Raw genomic sequence first — 23,194 nt, forward strand, 5'->3', positions numbered from 1 at the left:
TATTTATTTATTTGCCAAGATAAAGATTCAAATTAGATGTTCTCTCTCTCAGGGAGGAAATTGCTTGGAAACTTTTTAAGAAGATCCCAATCTTTGCACGTGGCATCCTGTGGAGGCTGCCACTGCAGAGGCAGAGGTAAACCAGAGACTATTCCTGACCTGACCAGACTGCAAATGCTATTTCAGGCAGAGAAAAAAAAACAGAAAGTCTTTAAAACTGGGATGATTGTTAACTTATCTGAGAAAAAAACAGAAAGAGCAGCTGAATAGCCCCAGCTAGAAATGCAACAGATAAAGAAGGTAACACATTTTTCATCACTTGGAGCTTTTGTGGTCACGTTTGTGTGGCTCATAAAACGCATTTCAGTCAAATAGACTCCACTGGAATCAAAGTGAGGGAAATAAGCAAATCTACTTATTTCCCTAATACAAGAAACCATATTACATGTTCAAAAAGGAGGTTTTATTTTATTTATTTATTCATATTATCTAGAAGCCTATGAAAAGAAGAAATCAGAATAGAAATATTCATAAAAGTTGAATAAAACAATAGGCAAAACAAAAAACATTTCTCTACCCTCTCTTGACAGCATTTTATTTTCCCTAGTCTCCTTGACACGCTGCTAAAATAGAAACACATTGTTGCTCATCAAAATACAATCTTGGGAACATGAGTTTTTATCATTGAAGAAATCCACGTCCTGTAGCTCAGCTTGTAACTCCTTGATTTGCATTTGCTCAAGCACGCTATCAAACAAAGGTGTAGCTGAGCCCAAAGTTAACCCAGCAAGCACCTGGTGAAACTGCGAAGCTACAGTGGTACTTCTGGGCTGATGTTTTCTCTTCTCTGGGCAAAGCAGTGGAAAATAAAGCAAAAGGAGAACAGGCAATTCCCTCCCAGAGGACCCAGTAACTTGGGTTTCACAACAGAGTTTGGTGCACAGCAGCTTCACTTGCTGATGTCAATCAGCACCAGAATAACAGAGAACTGGCAACCTCTTTTCCAGCTGGTTTCACAGTGAATTCAGGATTTTAGTCTGTCTTTCAGATCAAGAACAAAATTATCAGGGTTCATAATGGAAGTTAGATACCATGTTATCACCACGTGGAATGAAAGAACAGACTCTGCCTTGAGTCTGTAAAGTCATGTACACAGTTAGAGACTTTCATAGTAAGTCCAGAATAATTTGTAGAGAAATAACATATTTTTTATTCAAAAACAAAAAAAGACAACCAGATGTCATTTCTTTGGAAAGTGAATCCCTGAAAGAGCAGAGGAGCCATACAGAGACACCATATTGGAGGAATTAAAGAAGCAGCTTTCTTTATTAATCCGGAAACAGAAAGGCATCAGACCTCTGCACACACTCCTGGTGATGGCAGGACAGAATGAAACAGGTTTTAATAGTTTCTGTAATTCGGATGGTTGGTTTTGGTTTGTTTTTATTTTGAAACTGTCTTTCATGGTGAAATAACAAACCAGAAGCATGTCTCAGTCAGATCCCTATCTTAGACTGACTGTTTGTTAAGTTTCTAGATTGCTTTATAAGACAGACATAAGTAAATAGTTGTTGCTACTGTATTCCTGCTCACATTTTGAGACCATAAATTATTTAGAACAAGAGTCTCTAAACATGTTTGAACAGAGCTTTCCAACAGAGATCACCAACAAAAACTGCTCATGTTTTTATTATCAAATACTATTAAGATAATTACGTAAAGAGTAAATACAGCATCAGGCTGAAGAAAGAAAAAAAATAAATAAACCAAAGACACTTGCCTGGGTAACAAGTGGCTCCAATAGTCTCTCTACTGTGAGAGTCCTGATTTCCAAACTTTTGGGGTCCCATTTCAAAATGATAGGTGAGGTTGCAGAAGTCATACTCCCTGGAACAGATAAAATTACACAGCACAAAAATTATTAGTGCAATATCCACATACTGCATGGCATTTATGTAAAGAATAAATATATATAGAGCCACATATAAAATACTTCTCCATAATCTTGCTGGTGCTCCTCTACTCCCAAGAACTCCCAGGAGCACTACTGCCACATCCAGTAGGTGTTTAAATGTTTATATTCCAAATTATTTCTACTCCTGTACCTCCAACACCACAGCAGATAAGTGAGTCCTGAAGGAGCCACATCCCAGGGAGGGCACAGGCAGGAGCAGGTTTATCCTGAAGGACAGACCCCAAACAGAGACAGAGAGACCCCAAAATGGAGCAGGGGAAAAGTGTGAGGAAGTTTTATGAACTTACTGCAACCCCCATAATCCCCCCGCGCCCTCAGAGTGGGAGAGGCAAGGAACTGGAAGAGTCAGAAGTGGAATAAAACAAATTCAGCAACTCTGTTCAGATTTTTGAATCAAACTTCCCCCACAGTAGGCAGTGTTTCTTAATTTTGCATCAAGAAGAGGAGTACTCATTTAAAGGCAAAACAGATCCTCCAGACCACCTTAGGCTTGAAAGATTAAACAAAGCCCAAAATGAAGACAAAAGCAAATTTCTCTCATTTTATTCCCCAGTTCAGGTTTTCATGCAATTTTTTAAAGACTTGACTTTATTTTGGAAATTCCAGATACAGAGAAGTCCAGCTGTCAGGCTGCAAAAGACATCCAATGCACCTCACTGATCTGGAAAGTGATTTAAGTACTGGGTGACAAGCAGAGCCACATATAAATTAACCTGTCTACCAAACTCAAGAAGACAGAAAAATCTAATGTAAAAAAAAAAAGTTCATTTTAAATAATTCTGACTTAAATATTTCCCTTTATTTTAAAATTAATATGAGAAATTAGAAGTCCTGTATACCATGAGAACATTTTAAAAGTAAAGACAAACCAGTAATATCATATTGGACATTGTGTGAGATTCAAGTCAGACCCCTCTGTATACAATATCCCAAAAGTTTTAAATTATTTTCTTCAAAAAACAATTTTAGTGCTTTTAATTTAGTAACTTTGGTATTTTATCTCAGTATTTTTAATCAATAAGCTAAGTTCAGTACTAAAATTTACAAATAAATAAATGAATGAATCACCACCATAATTAAGGGAACAAAAGAAACTCAGCTATTGCTCCTTGAATCAAAATCCACTTCATGAAGCATAATTCAGTAAGGTACTTACTCAGGATTTAGCAGCATTATCCAGTATATACAAAATAAATTCTACCACTCTACTCAGGAGAGTGTCTTGAGGAATCACTATCAATCAATATAAACAGGCTGGTGAGTCTCTGCAAAAGATTCTCACTGGGTTTAAAAACTTGCTCAAAAAAGAGAGGCATATCAGAGCTCCCAAATCAATATATTTATAAATCACATATAAAATCACCATTAGCCTCCTCTCACTTGCAAACATTTGGTAACAGAATTATCAGATAATATCTAGTGAGTGCTGAAATCACTATTATTCAGTTTCCACTCTTCCACAAAAACCCATTAGGTTTGATGTTTTACAGTGCTGAAAACACCCAGGCGTGATTAAAGAAAACTGAGAGACAGTTTCTAGTTGCTGTAAACATGGGTGATGTGGGAGCCATCATTTTTCCAACAGACAATATTTAATTACCTTTCAGAGCCTGTTTATTTATTATATAAAGTTGGTTGCCACTCCTGTTGGCCTCTGGAATTCAAAAAGTAAGTCTGAAGTAGACAATTATTCTAATTGGTTAATTATGAGTTATGATATTTTCAAATGTGTCACAGTCTTTCTTTTCACTAAGCACACTTCTCCTCACTAACTATTAACATGAGTACTCAAACTTGTCATAATTCAAAAACAAATTCAAAGCTGTACCATACTCCAGAGCCTACAAAAGCAAATTAACTTCAGTGGATGGCAGTCATGCAGGTGATACTAAAAATAAACTGGGTGCTCAGTTGTTACAGCCAGAATATGGCCTTGGGTTCAGCATTTACTAAAAAATAAAACAAATATCCCTCAGAACGCAATATAAAAGGGTGGTTTCATTCTAATTTTTATTAGTCTTTTAGTTACTCTTAATAAATTTTTCTTTATACCCTTTTAAAATTTTAAACCTACTTCACCTTTCTTCTAATCCTACCTCGCAACAAAAAATAAATGCACTAGTAATTAACCAACACTAATTCCAACACAGTGGCTTTCAAATATAAAAAGGGCACTTGCAAGAAAAAAAACCTTATTAAAAACTTATGACAGTTTTTCATTCGCAGTCAAATCTACAGCACAACAGCAAATAAGAAAAAAGTAAAATTAATGTATTTTTCTCAAGCAAATAAGAAAAAAGTAAAATTAATGTATTTTTCTCAACACTCCTTCAGCTGCTGTCACAACAGCAATTTTAAATGACAAGACTAAAAAGAAGTTACCTGCCCAAGTGTTTATGTAAGAATAGATGGAATGTTTCTTCCTTGCAATTTCTACACTGAACTTCCTACACCAAACAGGCAAACAGGGACTGCTCAGTTGGATAAAGGACAGGATGCTAAGAGTATTTTATGACTTTTTGACCAAATATTCCCCAAAAGTAGCTTTAAGTACTCCTCTGAAAGGAAATGCAATTTAATAGTGCCGTAATACTACTGTCATAGAAGAACACAGACATTGCAGTCCTAATCCTGAAACTAGCTCCAGACTTCCTTCAAGAATATATTTTAGGAACTCTATTGCCTATGTTTCTTCTTCCTTGAGCATGTGCCAAAAAATCTCTCTTGTTCTAAGCTTTTAGCTTTTCCTAAACACAGCAATACAGAAATGTCTCTCTCCAGCTCAGTAATGTTCAGTGTGAGCATTTGTTTAGCCAGTCTGTCTTCAAAGCCTATCTGTAAAGAAAATATGTATTTACTTTAGCAAATACTAACAAGTATTTACTTGAACAAGTGGAACAAGTGGAGCCAAACTCCACATCAGTAGAATTCTCCATTACATAACAGTCCCCAGAAGTCTAACCCCACACCACCCTTAGCACCAGCCTCTTCACACAGCATAATGTTACTTTTTGGAAAACATCCTATAAACCCAAAATGTTCAGCATGTGGAACTGTTTGTCTGTCACACTACAACTCCTTGTTTTTCTCCACAACAGATCCACTCTCCGAGTGACTCACGCAGAGGAGCTTTCTGAGGGTCAGAGCTGCTCACGAGTGACTACAGCTCATTTCTGTGCTGCAACTCCAATGTAAGAGTAAAAATATTCAAAATCTGCATCGGCAAAAGCAACGTTTGCTGAAGCAAAGTGATTTTTTTTTTTAGAAATATAAACATTGCCAGTCTTGAGCAGGCCTCCTGATGTTAGTCCAGTTCACATCTGCAATGCAGACATGAAAGGCAGATGGTAAACATTTCATCCAGAATAAAGTAAAAACCCTTTCTACCTGACTCAGAGCAAAGCTGTACGATTAATCACCTGGCAAGAGTAGACTGGCAATGCTGGCAGGACAAGTCTGTACCTCCAACACTCTATTTGCTACTGGAAGGCAAAAAATTATATTTATTAGTGAAAGAAAGATGTCCAGCAAGGTTGAGAAGCAGTAAGGTGAGAGGAGTCAAAAGGCAAAATAGTAATAAATTAGCCCATCTTTCCAAATAGTAAAGTTAAAATACTAACTTTTTGATACTCAGTGTTTAATACCTAATGCTTAAGGCATTTACATGGACAAGTGAAGAAAATCTGATTTACATCCAATTCTCCCCCATCAGTCACCACCCCAGATTGCAGTCCCCGTGTCCAGGTCAATGGGGCACTTCCACACGTGCTTTAAACCCAGCTGATCTCCCAGCTCAGCTCTTCCTGCAGGTTTCTACCCTTCTCCCTTGGTGACAGGGCTGTGAATTCCACCAGGAGCAGAACCTGCCTGAACACTAACCCAACACAAGTGCTCAGCTCCGCGCCTGCCTTTGAAGCCATGCTCACAGCAGTGCAGGTAACAACCAAAGCTCTGAGTGAGAAGAGCAGCAGAGGTGGAGGACAGGGCAGCCTCTCCAGACACAAACTGGTTTAAGATGAGTTAAAAACTGAACAACACAGCCTGCACTTCCTTGGTTTGCATCTGAAGATTGAGAACCACGTCAAAACAAACACCTCGCTGCACAGAGACAGACTTCTGCGAGGGATACAGAATTCCTTCCAGCAGGATACACAAGCTCTTGAGACAGACAGAGAAAAAAAAAAAAAAGAAATCTGACTGATTTCACAGACATTTGCTTCACTGGGAGGTGGAAATCTAAACACATGAATGGTTCTACCCTTGAGTTTGCCTAGAGAGCATAACAGCGTTTAGAGATGCACAAGCTGGCTCTGGATTAGCTCAGGTACAGGGGAGGCAGGAGCACAGGTTGGATTCAAGACATCAGAAATCCTACCCACACACACAGCCCTGGAGAGCCCAGCCCTGGCTGACCTGGCTGGCAGAGGGCTGCACTGAGATATATATATATAGATAGAGAGATATATTTATATATATAAACCTGGTGGTACACACAGCCAAGATTCTGTTCCCTTACGTTTATCTGCAGTACTGAGCAGTGCCAGCTGCACCTCTGCTCTGACCTGAGCAGCAGAAAGTGTAGCTGCAAGAGCTCTGATCCTCAAGGGAGCCTCATTTCCAGCACAATTCCCAACCCATTTGCTCATTCTCTGTCTCCACTCACACAAGAATACAAATAGAGACAGGACAAAAAGCAGTAGCACGTACATGGAAAGGAAATAAAGGAGAAATGCTAAGAGGACAGAGACTTACTATGAGGAGTAAAAGTGCAGTGGGAAAGGGAATAGAGACCATGCCTTTCTGCAGATAAAAAGCTCTCATCATTAGTCAATGACAGCCCAGTACAGCCTCCAGCAGATCTGGCTGAAACAATCAGAGTTCAAGTGGGCACTTCCCATCACCTCGCTTAAAAAAAAGGAGAAAGGAGAAAGGAAAGAAAAATAAACAGAGCAGGATGGCTTGGAGGAGTATAAGGAATATCCATCTCCACACTTGAACAACAACTTCTTGACACGCTCGTTTATTTTGTTTCATGAATGTGACTCCTCTCTTCTTTCCTAAAATTTAAGTGGGGAAGAAACAAGCCAAACTGAACCTTTAGGCCCCACTCCCAAGCTTAACCACGCAGTGAATTTTTAATTGGAGCTTTTCTAAGCTCTCAACTTCTTTTTGGCTTCACAGCCCTCTCCCCTTCCGCTCACCCTCCACCTCCACAGTGGGGCGAGATTCTGCTTTGGCCTCAACAAAACCAAGTTCTTAAATGGAAGCAGCCCATGATGCAAACTCAGATTTCTAACCAATAAACCACCAAGGAAAGAGGGAAAAGGGCTTTACAAGGGGAGGTTTACCGTGGTAACAAAGCCAGTGGGACAGAGACCATGCAGAGCCCCAACACAGGAACTGGCAAGCTAAAAAAAAGGCAAGGATGGAGCGATTCACATTTTTCAGTCACATTAACCAGCTCAGTCTTGGAGGTAACAGCCTACACCAAGACCTGCATCAGGTGTGAGGGCAAAGTGCCTTCAGAAATCAAAGAGGCCCTGAAAATCTCCCAGGGAAGGTGCAAACACCAGTGTAAGGGGTTGGAGCAACAGAGAGGTCCCACCTTCACCCACCTGCCCGACCCTCTGCTGCCTCTGCTTTGACTAGAAAGTGAGAATGGACCTCAACATTCTGTGCAAACCGTAACTGCATGCAGTGTCCAAATAGTTTTTATCTACTCTATGTCCTAGGAAAACAATTCTACTTTAAGGGCTCACACACCTACAGCTGAGTCTGAGCGCCTGTTTGGGCTCTCCCACCATTCAGCACTCAGGTGAAGTTTATTATTTAGAAGATCTTCAGGGGGATGTTATATCCAATATCCAATCCTAAAAACACCTCAACTTCTAATGGGTGGTTCTCCATGAGAAGCCTGGTGATTTAGGGAGTGCTATTCCTAGGAAGGATGAAAAATAGGATTGTTCACATTTCTTTGTTTTAATAAATGTACCAAGTAGAACCACATGAAAAGTAATTTACTCCAATATGAGTAAGCAATCAAAGTGCTTGAAAGCTGCTTTGAACAGCCATACATAAAATTCCTACATTCAAATAATTCATCTTGTATTATTTATACAAGCATGCTCTTTTCCACTGAGTAACTTTTACAGTCAAGGTAGGGGAGTTTCCCTAAAGGCTCAGTGAAACAGAAGATTTTAAGGAATCTGTACCACAAGGCAGCCCAGGCTTCAGCAAAAGTCTGTCCAGTCTCTTCTGCACGACCGTAGATTTTCCCCCAGATTGCTCTGTATTCACACAGCTCCTCAACACCTCCTAATAAAAGTTCTCTCACGGCTCAGGACGTGATCAAAGCCCCTGAGCTCAGTGCTGCTGGGAGGCTGGTTCATGTCAGGTCATGCTGCAAGCCCAGGAAAACCAAATCATTTTAAATCATGTCCTCGGTGCAGATCCTACACTCTGACTTCTCTATCCATCATATTTCCCCCCAAATGATGCAAATTTCTACATACATCAAAGTATTATCTGTAAAGGACACATAAATTACTGCAGATATGCTGAATTTACAGAAATGGCCTTCCTTTTTAGCAATAAAACCATAAGTTCTGAAACTTCTGCTTCTACTTAAGGCAACATTAATCACGCATCTTGCAGGGAAAAAAAAAATCTAAACAAGCGTTTCTTCACTTCTTCTATTTCACTTCTTGTTTTTCTTCATTGTATGAACTTGGCATTAGTAATACCAGCTCACATTTTACAAAGGCAGAGAAGTATTAAGAAGCTTTGGTTTCAATTAACACATTTGGTCCCCGTACAACAACAGAATTACTATCTCAAGTTCCAACAGTTCTTCAAAAAGAGTTCTTGAACTTAATCCTAACCATGACTTTGCAAGCTTCTGTTTCTGCATGTAGGGGTCATCCTTTCACTGAAAGAATTTTATTTACAATTCCTCATCCTTGGAAACTACAATTAACCTCACCACTGTGTTACCCTGCAGCTGCTCTTCCCTTCTCTGAGAGAGAACTCTTTATTCCAGGCAGATCAACCACTGCTGCCTCCAAATGAAACAACTGACAGATTTTCCTACGGAGAGTCAAAGCTTTAGGGGGTTTTGAGCTTTTTAGAGTCTGGTTGGCTTTTTCAGGAGACTGTTTCCCTGCTGGTTTTACCAGAATGGCAAGGCTGTAGTAGCACCTCTACACACATTTCCCTTTCACTAAGTTTTAAATTATCCAATTTTTCATCATTTTAATTAAGGGTTTTTTTTTTTTTCTGTTGTTCCTACAGGTGCAACGCTGTTTTCCTGCACGGAACAGAACCTTTTAGTTATGTGAACTACAGACACAACCAACCCAAAGCTTGTACAATTTCACTGGATGAGAAGAGTCTCCCCTTGCCCTTGGAAAGTCCACAAGCCTCCACACTATGGAGAAGGAGCTGTGCCATTTTCCAGCTCCATAATTAACACATTAAATAGGATTGGCTTCAAACAACGCCCAGTGGAGGCTGACATTTTCCTCAGCAATTGATATCTGGGATCATTAACCACCTCTCTGAACATTCCCACCAACTTCCAGATGTCACATCATCCTGTATCTGATCTGTCCAGCTGCTCATCAACTGCCTCTGAGAAACTCCTAAAAATTGCAGAGAAATTTATCATCTAACCTTGTGTTCATTAAATCTGCTCTTCCTTTAAACATTTTACAGAAAGTTGCTCTATCCTTAGGAAAACCTGTTCAGAATAGGCCTCATTCTGAGACAAGGCACAGGTACCACTCCATAATTATTTACCACCAATCTAAAAAAAGGACAAAGTAAAAATCTGCAACCATAGAACTAAATGTCAGGAATAAGAACTGAAACTGCTTAATTCTGCTTGATCACTTGTTATTGAAAACTTTCCTGGTGTCATTTTTATGTTGATGGATGTTTTAAATAAAGCACAATGCATGATAATATCCAAAAAGTTTTATCTTCTTCCCCAGTTGTGTGTTCACAGGTTTTGCTGTAGTTCTGTTAGTTGGGGAAAACCAAAATACAATGTGGCATAAGAACTGGATCACATTATATTCTCAAGTGAATTCATTGAATTAAAGATAATAAATGTTTCCTATTCAGAAAAGCCCTTTGTTCAAAAGGAAGGTATGCAGACAATCGGGGACATGTACAATTTCTAATATAAAAGATGCCATCTGAAGCCTTTAAAGAATGTAACTTTTTTTAAAAAAAAGTAGCTGTTTCTCCCAAAACTTACACATAACCTTGGGAAAATGTCATATAAAGAGAGAGAGATAAGGCTTCTAACACCTGACCTCTCTCTTATTTTTCCTGAGTATGCAGAGTACAGAAGACAATCCAGAAAAGAAGCAGAATTATGTCAGAGCAAGGCTGACAATTCAACATTAACCTCTCAAAACAATGGGAGAAGCAGACACTTGAACATGTGACAAAGCATTACAGGGGGGGTAACAAAATAAAACTTGGTATCATAGATTTACAGATTTGTGTTTAAGAGAATTTTAAAAACCATAAAAACAAAAAATAACCAATTATTGTAACTGACTCCCCAATCCAGGCAAAGTGAATGAAAACTGAAATTAAACAGGTTCTTCATAGAAATAAACACTGAAATAAGCCTTTAAAATATTTTAGGGAAAAAATTCGTATGAGGAACAGGGACCTGAGATGGATTTTTCATCCCTGCTTATTTTAAATTCAGAACTTTAGTGTCTCCAAGATAAGAAATACTTTAAGCAGAACTGATTTCATTAGAAAATACGGTGCATGATATGGAGGTGATTACACTAATCACATCTCTTCCTTCCTGCAGGACACTGTCAACAAAAAATTTTAAAAAGGCAAAGGATGGGATCTGGCTTCATTTCAAAAAGTCCTGTACAGCCATGCAAACACACTGAAGGTCATTCTGCAGTCCCAAAAAAGAACCAGGTTTCCAGAAAAGTCGATTCACACGCTCCAGCAAGAACTAAGCTGCTGTTATCCAACTTAATTCCAGACCCCTTGAACTCCAGCAGTGAACACCACACAGCCTACAGCACTACCTTCCATTAAGATAAGGAGCATATAGATTTAAGAGTCCCCACTAATTATAAATGTGCTGGAATAGGTCAGACAGGCCAGTGACATCAGGAGATTTATGCTCCATGGCAACACAATTCATAGAGCTGGAAAGGCACTGGCACTGCCTGGTACAACCCACTGTTTGTTTAAAACTACCCATAAAACACAGAGAACTGTTTGGTCATAGAATGGACACGTTGGAGGTGGTCTGTTTTACACAATATTTCTTCTAATAAAGGGATTACTTTCAGAGCTAGAGGTGATATAATCACAGAATCACAGAATGGTTTAGGTTGGAAGGGTCCTTAAAGTTCATTTTGTCCCACCCTCTGCCATGGGCAGGGACACTTCCACTAGCCCAGGCTGCTCCAGTCCCCATCCAACCTGGCCTTGAACACCTTTCCAGACAGAAAAACCACCATCTAGTGGCAGCTGATATTTCCATTACACATACACAGCAGTAGAATAAAAGCTCACCATCACGGTCGTTAATTTCCTAACAACCAGTATTGTAAAGTTTCCTCCTTTATGTCTTATTATGAACAAACCCAGTTTTCAAGACAGCAAGTTTCTTTGATTTGGCTCACATCCCTGTCTTTAATAACTCCAGTGTATGCTGCCAGCCACCACAACGATGCATGAATGTTCCTGGGCTTTAGTGGGGTATTTGCAGCAGAATGAAAGAAAACGAAGCAGATAATTCAATAGTGACAAGTGTCATCACAGTTTCTCTTCATTGCACAGGCATGGAAAGTATCCAGAATCACCATTTGTCCCTGATCAAGGGATGTTCAGCCTTTAAGCCCGAGTTCTTTTTTGTTTTGTTCCCTGTATCCCAACAGGCAGTCAATAGGTGATTCTGCTGCCCTCACTAATCCATGGCATCCTATCACTCCTTCTGCTGCCACATACAAAGCACTCTAAGCTTATCCCTTGTGGCTGTTGTGTTGTTGTTCACTTGGTTTTAACTACATGTTTACATCCCACTCCTTAAATTCCCCATTTGTCCTCGCTAATTCCTCTGTGCCATCCTATTTCTTCAAAAATAATTCTTATCACTGTGGCTCCAGCTTTCTACTGTCTGAGAGCAGACTGATGGGGCTGTTTCTCATCTACTCTATTCTATTAATGCTTCAGTTTGCAACAGAAAATCTAATTTATCATCATCATCATCCAGTATTTTTTTGATTTCTGTGTAGTACTTAGAACTAAACATGTTTTTTCCCCACCTATTCTATGAAGAAATCAATCATCCCAAGGACATGGGAGAGGTTTTTTTTTATCTCAAATGTAATTGTGTTGTCCTCTTAGCTTTAATTTGCTGTCCAAGCCACCACGACCTGCAACACCTTCAGAACATAAATAACTTTTCAATAATGTTGTGCTTTACAAAGGCCCAGCATCGTATCTCATAAAACATATGTTTAAATGCCTCAGATTTGTGTTAATCAACATCTGAAATAGGGAGAGGGAAAAAAAACAACGAAGAAAAAAACTAAAACCAAACCAAACCACACCAAAAAATCAACCAGAAAAACAAAAACCTAAGGATAATTAAAAAAAAAAAAAAAAAAACAAAAAACCTATAACTCAAAAAAGAAAACCCAAGGAAAAAAACTTACTGGCAAACAAAATTTGGATTTTTTTTAGTTTTCATCAGTCAACTGTCATACACAATGAATTGTTAATTCTACCAGCTAGAACTTCTGTGGTCACTGTTCTGGAAATTTGTAGAATTTTCTTTTTTTAATTTACCTGCAGATATTTGTGGTGTGACCACAAGTGAAGACAAAACAGTTCAACAAATTAGTGTCCAGTCTAGACTACATCTGCAAATGGTAACTGACAGAATTTCTCAGATTCATCACTGAGACTTTAACTGGGCCCTGTGTCAACCCCTACTTCGAGCCACATCTACTCACAGCTTTTCTTTCACCTAGGTGAACCAAAACCACTACAAGGGCTTTGAATTAGTAAAACCAGATTTTATTAGAACACAGCTTGGCCTTTAGAATAGAGAAAATCCAGGAAAAGAGAATCGAAATGAAAGGGATTTATGAACAAATGTATCTCCTTTCAACTGCATCCTTCCAGGGTTGAGCTCTTCCTTTGGCTTTGCGCTCATCTCTAGCACTTTGTGAGGTTTGCTGGGTAGCACCATATTTTGCCATGTCTTTGACAGCCTCTGAAAGTCCATTTCCACCCTGTTATAACACATTGGCAGGACACCTGTTTGAGTATCTATTCATGACTCTTCAGAAGGCATCAGGTTGCTGGGAATGCTGCAGGTTCCATTCTCACTTCTGTATCTCAAGCTGCCTCCCTGATCCACCACACAGAAAGAATTCAAACTAGAGATAGCCCAACATTTATTATTTTCCTTTACTTTCATGTCATTTCTCTCTCCTCTTATGTTTCCAGGAAACCTAGTTACTGACAATAAATCAACTGATCTCAGGACTGAACACATAACTGAAATGTAAATGCCAGCCCACAGAATTTGATCATTCACCTGTTCCTCCCTTCCTTCCTTCCAGACAAACAAGAACGACAGAGCAGGATTGCTTTGAAATTCTCACAATGGCAGTGAAAAAGACAGATTAAATTTAACTTTGATAGATGCAAAGTGATAAAAACCAGGAAAGACCAGAATCCTGCCTGCATACATAACAATGGACTCTGAATTGGTTATTAAAACCCAGAAATGCAATCTGTGAATTGTAATAGCTTTCTTTAAATGCCAGCTTAACACAGAGCAGCAACAATAATAAGGTGAGGAATTATTCTAAAAGAGAACAAGAACAAACCAGAAAACACCATTATGCCAGTATAAATCCATATCATTAATATAATTTAGCCATCACTTTCCTACAAAGAATATTGCAGAACAGAGGAATACAGTGGCAACAAGGGCAGTCAAGGACTCCAAGGAAAAACTACAGAGATTAACAAGTCTTCATAGTGCAGAACAAAAGAATACCTAAAATCATAGAAACATAGAATATCCTGAGCTGGAAGGCTCCCTCAAGGATCATCAAGGTCCAGCTGCTGGTGTGGCAGAGGTGAATCCAAACAATCCCACCCTGTGCATCCCTGGGAGCGTTTCCAAGCTCTCCTGGAGCTCTGGCAGCTTCAGGGCTGTGCCCATTCCCTGGGGAACATGAGCAGTGCCCAGCACACTCTGGGGGAATAACCTTTTCCTAATAAACATTAATAATAATAATAACCTGCAATGTCATGGGTAAGATTATACAATGTTTTGCTTTTGTCTTTCCCAATGGAAATAAAAAAATAACAAAACTCTTTTGGCGTTACCCAGAAAGGATTGGGAACTCCATGTCATAGTGCACTGCAGATGTGAGAAGTTTACATCAGCTTATGAAATGCCTTAATTCATTTATGAAAGGGAACATAAAGGGAAAAAACCCACGAAACAGACAGAACACCCCTAAGAGACTGCCCTGAAGCTGCTGAGCTGCAGGCTGCCTGAGGCTTGAGAGAAGTCCAGGAAACCTATCAGGGAGTGCTTTCCTACACTTTTACTCAGAGGCATCAACCACTTCATCCCCTCATTAAATGGAGTGTAAAACTCTTGTCACCCCAGCCTGCTGCCTCCTCTGGTATGGAGAGCAAGACAAATCACTTGGAGACAATCTCCAGCAGATAAGGAAACCTCTAGGGTACGAAAGATTGGGCCAGCTTTTAGGAGTGAGATAAATCCACTCCTTTTCCTCGTGTGATAAAGCAAGCAGGGCACGTGGTGCCAGGCTGTTAGAGTGGGAATGGTTTTGCCATGACAGGGAGGATCAGGAATCAAGGAACCCAGTGGATCTGAGGGGAAACACAGAGATGACAGCTCCAATTTGCCTTTCAAGCATCAGCAGCTTCGTTTACTAAAAGAGGCTCACCGAGGAACCATTCAGCTTCGCACAGAGGCACTCATGAAAATTACTTTTTATCATAGACCCACGATGTTCCTGGAAGCGAGGAATCACTACTGAGAAGGGCAGGCATGGAAAAAAAACCTCAAGAGTTGAACTGATGGTGACATTTTCTTCTCCACTATCTACACAGCAGTGACACAGTTGTTCTGCTCTCAATGTTCTCACATCCTGACAAGAGGGAGGTTCAGACAACTCTCCATGGGCTACTGGTGCCAAAAGGGATAGAAAACACAGCAGAGAAAACAGATTATAAACACGATAAACGTTATCTATTTATACTTATATATAAACAGTATCTATTTATCAGGCAGAAAGAGAAAACTTTTTTTTTGTCTCCTCACACAGAACCAATAAGGCTGCAAAATGCCCAAGATCAGTAAGCCCAACCTCTGAGTATCACCGTTCCCACTAAACCATATAAAGCACCACATTTACTCATTTTTTTGAACACTTCCAGAGATGGTCATCCCACCACAACCCCGGGCAGCCTCTTCCAATGCTTGGCCACTCTTTCAGTGAAGAATTTTCTCCTACTATCCAACCTGAACTTCCCCTGGGGTGTAACTTGAGGCTGTTTCCCATTATCCCCTTCTCTGCCCTTGTGCCTCCTGACAGCAATGAAATATAAAAACCACCTTTTTATCAGATCAGCTCCTTACTATCATTTTAGTTTCACAGGAAAATAAAAAGTCCTACTGAATCAAATATTCCCAACTGTTTCTGTACCTCTTCCCTTCCCTAGCCCCTCAATAGTTCACACATTCCCAAAAGCAGAAATACACATTTAAATCCTCTACACTACTTTTAATCAGTGATGATCTTGCACAATTACTTAATTGTAAGATAGCAGCTAATGAGGAAACTCAAAGGAAAGTGAACTCATTTCAAGAAATAGGATTCTATTTAACAGCACTTAATTACTTCCTCAGATCACAGAAAGGAAATCAAACATTCCTACCAGCAATTAATATTTTTAATATAATCATAGCAAACTCAACTGAAACCAGATATTAATAAGAAAATACTTGCCTTTTGAAACTTCAATTTAATTCCAAATATATAAAATACACTATAATCAAAAATATATCAATAAACTACTACTATTCTATTTCCACCATCACAAAAAAAACATCCCTAAACTCTCACAGTGGGTGAAAAATTAATGATGTATGAGGTCATAGTATGAAACCCCAGGTACCAAACTTCCATTACTTTGAAATTCCTTGTTAGACAGAAATTTGGGAGCATCACCACAGGGCTGGCCTCATAAGGAAACTTTTGAGCAAGGATTGGTAATAACTGATAAAATTTTGGAAGAAAAATCTAGTTCTACACAATTCCACCAGTTTATTGCAAGTAAGCAAAGTAAATTAAAATAATAACCTAAGGTAAGTCTTAGCTACGCATGTCTTGCAACAAAATGTTTCACAACAACGAGCACATTTAATCAAATCCATAAATGAATCTCACCTATTAACATATGCCAAATCCAAGCCATGCTATATCATTTATAACTGAATTAGACAAAATGCTAATCCCAGAATTTCACCGCTATCTTGCCTACTTCTACATGGCAAGATTTGTTTACACAAACACAGGTCTGAAATCTACAACTAAACAGGGTAATTTAAAGTAGTATTTGCTAAAAATTACTATACTGGAAATCAGATTTATGGGTCAGAGGCTTTTGCTAGGAATATCACAGCAATATATGTGTGTGCATTATTTTTAACTAAGACAACTCAGTTTATTATTTTCCTTACAAAAGTAATAATGAAAAGTACATTTTATAAATTTATAAAATAAAAATATTTTATTTCTATTGCCACTGAAGTCTCTCGCTCACAGCCTACGTTCAAGTAGACTAAGTAATGCCATTATTGTAAATATTTCTGGTTATCAGACACGTTGATAGCATTTATTTGGCATCATTTCTGCCATGTCCTGGGCCTTCCTCTCATTTGCACATCTCAGGACAAAGGCAGCACTGCCTCTGAGGATGGGATGACCTAAAGGGAGCAGAATTCATCTTCACTCACATCACCTTCTGCACTTCCTATACAACTCTCTTCAGATGGGGAGCCACAAACTTATCTCTTCCCATTAATATTTTTGATGCTCTGCATTTCCTCTCAAAACATAGTACTCACGAGAAGAAAGCATGAAAATCAGAAGAGATTATTTTGTGGAATGAATTTTGATCCTGCCATCAGTGAGACAAGTGGATAAGAGAAGGGGGAAAATGATAATTTCTTAAATGTTCTTGATACAAATCAGTGTTCTAATCACCACTGCTGTTCCTTACTCTTATTCAGAGTTATCTGTCCATCATCCACTGCTCCATTCTCCCAGAAAGCTTTAAGATAATGTTTCATTTTACCAGCCAGAGGCAGAGGAATGCAAAGTAGCTCAGTTATCCTGGGCAGATAAAAGCCAGACCCAGCGTGGACCCAGTCACTTGGAGTTCCATTAAAATAAACTTAATTAATTTAAATGTAACACTTTCAGGAGCAGCTTTGTACACAGTTGACCTTGCTCCCTGAAACAATCTTCTGCACCGTCCTGTCTGAATCGCATAAATTGTCTCCTTTGTCACTTCACTGCACTGTGGCTGTGATTTTTCCTTTTCATATCCTGTCCTTATCAGCTGCAAAACTACAAACACATCTCATAAATTACACTGTCTCAATGCTATAATTTTGTACTGTTGTTGTAAGCTGCAGCTTAAAATTACAGCTGAAAATGTATGGAAATCCACAGTTATATACTAAGTATTTAATTTGCCTTCTTAGGAGATAATTTAAATATATTTATATGGCTGAAAATTGTTGTTGGTATAGGAATTATTCAATTTTTTCCTTTATTCTTACTCTCCCCAAATGAAAAACAAACAAATTAAAAAGTATATGTACTTTTAAGTGAAGTAGGAAATTAGAGTTATTCCTTCTAGTTAAAGGGAACAGAAAAGCATTTATAGTTCTTCTTGAAATTAAAAAGAACCATTTGACAAGATACTCTAAATATTCACATCCATCACAGAAGAACATCATATATGGATAAATATTATTAGGAACACCAAACTGTACAAAGCCAGCTTTCTAACACAGGAGACAATTCAACATTTTTGTGCCTTTCATGGTTAAACAAGAAGGAACCCTAACTTGTATATCAGCAGTTATACACCCTCTACCTCCTTCTCTCAAGTGATAATTGCTGCAGTGTTTAAATAAAGAATTGCACATAACTTGTTTGAAATAATTTATATATATATATATATATATATATATATATATGAATACATATATATTCATGCATGATTCTGCATTTTGCATGCAAAATCTGAAATTGCCGATGACTGCTAGCTGAGCAAATTTCAAAGTCACTTCAATTCTGTTTTGAAGCCTATTCCGATTCATAGTTTTGGGACGTTCCAGGCATTACCTGCCTTTCCCACTGCCCACTCCAGTGCCTACAGGATCCCCAGCCAGGACTGAGAGTGCCACAGCCCATTTCCAATCTCACCTCCCAGAGTCCCTCAGAGTTTTCCACTCCCACAGTCCAGGGCTGAAATGGGATTTGTCCCAGAGTTGTTTTTTAATGTAGCTCACAACAAAGCCAGCCCAACCCTGCACGCTGCTGATCCCACAGAACACTGCAGCATCCAGCCTGAATCCCAAAATCTGAATCATGGCTCCTGCCTACAAGAACCTAATGAGTTTTTCATGCATTTATTTGCCTGCAAGTTACCATTTCCTATTATGCAACATTAGGCATGAGTGGTTAATTAGTTTTTCCCATATGCCAGCACATACGTAAATTCCAATTATTAGCAGTGTTAGCTTACACAAATTACCTTTAAATCCAATATTTGCATATCTTCTGGTCTGCACAGCCTCCTCCAGAAAACAGCATTTATGTTGTGGAAGATTTTATTAGTTCTTTGAAGAGATCTGTGTTTCCTGATATTTAACCAAGTATTTAAATTGTCATTTGCACCACCAAGGTCTCCTTCGCTTCAGCTGAAACACTTCACAATTTGAGCCAGGCTCACATATAGTAACTGAAGGGCACAATAATTCTGTTTCAAATGTAACATTATTCCTGCTCAGTGCACCACTAAAACTCATGAACCTGAGAGTGCTGGATGGAACTTCCAGATAAGGCTGAATGGCACTTTCAATTTCATTAAAACAAAACAAAAAAAAGGCAGAGCATTCTCTCACTCAAATCACTGAAATCTCCATTTACTGAACTCCCATTCTTCCCTCCTTTATCAGGAAAATAAGGAACTATATTTGATTAATGACTCCACCAACAGTCACATAAAATCCTCTGGGCACAGAATACACATTTGCCTTCACACCAGTGCCACACTTGGATTTTTTTAGGCAGCTACTTTCCCTATAACCTAGGTAGAAACTCCACAGGTAATTAAGGTAGTTTGCACAATAAAATACTCAACTAGATTATAAGCAAAATACAGAGCCAGGTTCTCAAATGAATATTTACTTTGGAAGGCACAATGGGAAGGGGAAAGTTGTTAAAATATGCTAGCAACTCTCAAAAAGCTAAACAAAAACCAAAGTTCCTACTGACAGCCAAATTATGATCACTGAGATTTTTCATGAAAGGTGCTGAGGGAGGAAAAAAAAAAATAAAAGCTAAATTTCATAAAATAATAAGCAGAACAAATCAAGATAAAACAGATATACATCACTTAGGACTCTGGTATTATTAAGCACTTCAGCTTTGCTTCATGCTGTGTAACTCCCACAGAAACTTCCAAGTCATTTTCTTGTACTGCAGAAAAATGCATTAATTTGTCCCTTTTTATTGTTTTAAAATTTTTTTGGTTGGTTTGGGTTGTTTGTTTTTTTTTTTGCAGGGAGGTGTTTATGGGTGGTTTTTTTGTTTTTGTTGTTGGTTTGGGTGTTTTGGGGTGTTAATTTTGGTTTGAGCTTTTTGGGTTTTTTCAGTTTGTTGGGTTTTTTGGTTTGTTTTGGTTTGGTTTTTGTTATTGCTCTTCTTGTTTTTCTTTACCATCTAAGGAAACCTAAGACTCGGGTATCAAGGAAACATCTGAAAAAAGTTTTCCATGGAAAGAGTTTCAGTATCTGCCATGGATATACAGATGTTTACTCATGCCAAAATGTGAGAATGGCATTCCCTCTGTAACACAAAGGAAGCAATCATCTGAAAAAAGGACCACACAGAAGACAACCTTGTACCCAAGGAAACAGAACAGCACAGTATCTCTTTTTTCACACTAGATCACACAAGCAGTTACAAATGCTAAGGGAAATATGCTAAAAGGACTACTTTCCACTAAAAGAGAAAGGATATGATTTTACAAGCCCAATATTATGTTTTCATTCATAAAATCTGGGAATAGGGCCAGACCTGACTGCATACATTCCATTTGACCTTTCAGGAACATTTATTTCAGTGCAGAACCTCCACACTAATGCCTAACTTTGAATTGCACCACTAATGCCAGTCACAGATATCACGTCCCAGTGAAGCTGGAGTTATTTATAAAATCCTTCAGGGATCATAACCCGTGAAGTATCCATCCCACAGATTACACCAGTGAGCCTGGCTGTCTACTGGAAGTGACAGTGCTGGATGCCAGTGATGCAATTCACTAAATTGTGTTGATTAACAGAGAATCTTGCAATCATGGTGGTGACTGCTCCAAGGAAATAGCTCCACTTTTCGATGACTCTCCAGCTCAACGGTGCCCAAATTTTTCAGCCAAGAAGAACATTAGCTTAGCCTGCTAATACCAGGTGGCTCCACTACAGCAAGATGAAGGCAACCTACTCGTGGATGGCAGCCAGAAATAAAATAAACTGTGATTGCAGAGTTTACAACTCTGCAGTGCCCATGTGAAGAGATTCAATCCAGGATGCCTCATCCTAGCCTAGGCCAGAAGCTTGCAGGGAGCTGTTACTGTCAGAACAACTCCTACACCTCAAACTCACCTTCTCTCCTCCTCAGAGACCCTTTGAGAGCCAGCCCTACCACAGGTAATTTACCTTCTGAGTGTGTGTTACACTGGAGTAGAAGCCACAGAATTGTGCATCAAATCCTTTCCTCGGCCTTAAGTTTTTTTTTAGCAATTTCAAGATGCCACCTCATCTGTGCCATTCTCTTTGCAACACACAGCATTTCCAGCTTGCCAAAGGACAGAATAAATAAACTGGTTTTGTGAGACATTCAATGTTATCATTTCAGCTATACAGGTATTGTGTTATGCAAGAAAGGAGGCTATATATTACATTTAGGATGAAATTTTGGTGTATTCAAAGTATGAGGACTTGGTTGTTGAAGTGACTGGCAGCTCATTAATTAAAAAAATAAAGGAGGATCCTACTATCCTTACTTTTCATTACATATCAGACTGTTTAAAAAACACTTTTCCACAGAGCTGCTCCAGCAGGGCCACCCCCAGGCTGTGTCTGTGCCTGGGATTGCTCTGACCCAGGTGCAGCACCCTGCACGTGGCATTGCTGAATTCATGAGTTTCTCAACGCCCAAGTTATTTGCAGTAACTGAAATAATTCACACAATTAATTATTCGTTTGAGTCATGCTATCTCAGTAGATTCATTAAAAACCTTGGCAAAATAAATTGCAAAAACTACTTAAATATTACATGAATTTCAAAGACAAACTAGATTCTAATTGGATTTTTTTTCAGCCTTTTTATCATGAACCTAATGAAAAACCTGATACTCAAGTCTCATACATTCTCATTCTTCATATTATTGGAAATAACTTTAGTTTTCTTGTTAGGCTCTACTTCCTGGTACCATAGTGAATCCACCACATTTAAGGCACAATTATGACCCCGAGTGCTGCAGATTGAGATAGGATTCATCAGGAGCTTGGCAATTCAGGAGTGTGTCAGACACGAGGGATCTCACAAGAGCAGAGATTCCTGCCTGCCCTTACAGACCAAGACACAGGCTCTAAAACTGCTTTATTGAAACCATCAGTAATTTCCTCTATTGCCTTCAATCGGTAAAAGATTCAACTTCCTATTATATAAGATTGATGATGACTTCATGGTGCTTAAAAGCACCAAAAATTCTCAAATGTGATTTAGCCCCTAGTCTTTTTGAAAGGCAGCTATTTTTTTCCAGCTTCCCATTTCCTTTTTATTACAGACTCACATTATTGCTTTATTAACAACCTTTGGAGAATACTTCTAAATTTGGTGTAGCAGATGACTTGTCCCAATTCTTTCTTCTCCAAGCAGTTTTCATAAACTTTTCTAGAACTACCTTTTCCCATCAACGCAGCGTTTCAAAGACATTTTTCTTTCTGTTGACAGTTTCTGGTGATCATAATTGCCTTTTTGCTAGTTTGTTTTTTAAGTCCAACATACACTGAGGCCCAGCGCATTTAAATGTTTGGAAATAAAGTTAATTATCAAAAAGACAAATAAATGGGAGGGCAAATTTGGAATTTTTTTGATTCCCTTTATAAAATCAAGCTAATGAAGTGTGACAGACTTAGCAGAACTGAACTTTATTCTTAGTCAGAAATAAAACCAGTGACCATAAAGCCAACACCCAATGTGGCCTGTTTATTCTCTTCAGCCAAATTTTCCTGTTTCCCATTTTCCTATTATACCACAAACTCTGAAGTGCAGAGACAATTGGTGAGCAGAATCCCTAAAGCCAAAAGGGATGGGACAGTGCTACGTGACCCAGGATGGGATGATTATTCCAAGAACTTGCACTAAAAGGTTAACTCCTATTTTTCAGACTTTCTCTGTAATCTCTTCTGTTATTTAAATGCCTCATTGCATAGACAACAAAAACCCAGTGGGGAAAAAAAAAAAAAAGAATTTCCATAGCAACTATTCCAAGGAACACAGTTCAGTCATTTGTACCATAAAATTTTATGGACTTTGACCAAGGCTTTTCTTTAAAAAGCCTTTTTTTTAAATCTGGCTTTATCTATATTCAAGTGGAAATATTAATATTGGGCATGAAGAATTTCATAGGAACTTATTTTTTAAAACTAAACTTCACCAGATGAATGATCCCTAGAGGAACTGTGATTCTAAAGACATTACAAGCAAGAATTTGTTTTAATATGTGAAACATCTACAGTGACATCACATAAAAATAGAATTTATACAGATTTTTAAATCAAAAAATAAATTTCCAGAGCAA

At 38.6% G+C, this 23,194-nt stretch overlaps 1 protein-coding gene across 9 annotated transcripts in view; it reads right to left on the reverse strand.

Annotated features, from left to right (window-relative positions):
- The window catches only part of CTNNA2 (catenin alpha 2), a 463,302-nt gene that overhangs the window by 406,445 nt on the left and 33,663 nt on the right, over nt 1-23,194 (reverse strand). For 8 of the 9 annotated variants that reach the window (XM_068189021.1, XM_068189024.1, XM_068189023.1 and 5 more), the window contains one exon: nt 1,781-1,887. In XM_068189021.1, coding sequence (XP_068045122.1) covers nt 1,781-1,882 — 102 coding nt within the window. In that variant the 5' untranslated portion in view covers nt 1,883-1,887. Of the gene's footprint in view, nt 1-1,780; nt 1,888-6,727; nt 6,766-23,194 lie in introns of those variants that run through there. The other variant, XM_068189022.1, reaches the window with a different exon arrangement.

Source organism: Anomalospiza imberbis, chromosome 4 (assembly GCF_031753505.1).
Source record: "Anomalospiza imberbis isolate Cuckoo-Finch-1a 21T00152 chromosome 4, ASM3175350v1, whole genome shotgun sequence".
NCBI lineage: Eukaryota > Metazoa > Chordata > Aves > Passeriformes > Viduidae > Anomalospiza > Anomalospiza imberbis.